The following is a 1,286-nucleotide window of genomic DNA, read 5'->3' on the forward strand; positions in this document are numbered from 1 at the left end:
GCTGCGCGAGACGACTCGTTTGCCCGAGGTGCTGCCCGGCAGTGGCCCCAAGGCGGCGGCGCAGAAGACGGAGTCCGTCTCGTGGCCGCCGATGCTGTACATCTCGGGCATCAAGGGAGTGCTGGAGGACTCGGCCGGAAAGCTGAAGGTTCGCTTCGGCAAGTGGGGACCTGACGTGCAGTGCCCAGTCTACCGAGGCCCGTTCACCGGGGACGCGGTGCTTACCTTCGGCACGCCGGGGCACGCGCAGCTGCCGCCGGGCTCGTGGGCAACGGCCGGTGGGGCGAGCGCATGCGCGTACGCTGGGTCAATCTGCGCGAGCAGGAGATGAAGATCGCGGACGCGACCAAGATGCGGGACCAGGAGATGCAGCGGGTGATGGAGTCGGCCAACGAGGAGAGGGAGTCGGCGGTGGCCAAGGCGAAGGAGGAGGAGGCCAAGCGGCTCGCACTTGAGGCGGCGCAGGCCGCGCGCGACGCGAGCCTGCGCGAGCACCGGATCAAGGTGGAGGAGCTGACGAGGCGGCTCGGCAAGGAGGAGGAGCAGACTCTCGTCGCGCAGGAGAAGCAGCGCGCGGCGGAGGAGAAGGAGCGCGAGGCGCGGAAGGAGCGCGATCTCATGCAGCGGGGCGCCGACGAGCTCACCGAGCTGATGAGCAGTGCGCTGGCGCAGAAGGAGCGCGAGCTGCAGGCGCACAAGAAGACGTGTCAGCTGGCCGACGGCAGCGCGGGCGCAGAGGCGGCGAAGAAGGAGTACGAGCGGCTGAAGGCGGAGCTGCAGAGCACCAGAGAAGAGAAGATGAAGAGAGAGCGTGAGATGAAGGAGGAGATCGCGGCCAAGGAGGAGGAGAGGAAGGCGGCGGAGGAGGCGGCGGAGGGCTCCGAGTACCAGCAGTATCGCAACGACCACCTCTACCTCAAGGACATGCTCGTGACCATGTGCGCCCGCCCGCCTGCCCGCGTGCGTGCGCATGCGCGCTCACGGCTCCATATCACCTCCACCCATGTGACCGTGGCCTCCGCACCCCACAGGTACGAAAAGATCTCGAGGCACCCGAAGCACGAGTACGCGTTCAGTAATGGGCTCCACCCCTTCAAGACTTTTGGCGACGTGAAGGGTGTGGGAGAGCTGCTCTTCCCGAAAGGGTGCAACCAGATGCAGAAGCTCGAGGCTGAGTGCCTGGACGGCTACCTTCAGCATGGCTTCTGGGGCGAAACGACGATGGACGCATTTCCAAGCTGGCCTCCCTTCTCCGCGGCCAAGGTGTTCAAGATCAAGACCGAGAC

General features: G+C 66.2%; 1 protein-coding gene across 1 annotated transcript in view; it reads left to right on the forward strand.

The window, feature by feature from the left end:
* Positions 1-1,286, forward strand: part of EMIHUDRAFT_113715 (hypothetical protein) — a gene marked incomplete at both ends in the record, with an annotated part of 10,138 nt that overhangs the window by 3,491 nt on the left and 5,361 nt on the right. Inside the window, 3 exons of the mRNA XM_005781964.1 lie at positions 53-217; positions 325-938; positions 1,032-1,263. Coding sequence (XP_005782021.1) covers positions 53-217; positions 325-938; positions 1,032-1,263 — 1,011 coding nt within the window. The remainder of the gene's footprint in view (positions 1-52; positions 218-324; positions 939-1,031; positions 1,264-1,286) is intronic.

Source organism: Emiliania huxleyi (assembly GCF_000372725.1).
Source record: "Emiliania huxleyi CCMP1516 chromosome Unknown EMIHUscaffold_197, whole genome shotgun sequence".
NCBI lineage: Eukaryota > Haptophyta > Isochrysidales > Noelaerhabdaceae > Emiliania > Emiliania huxleyi.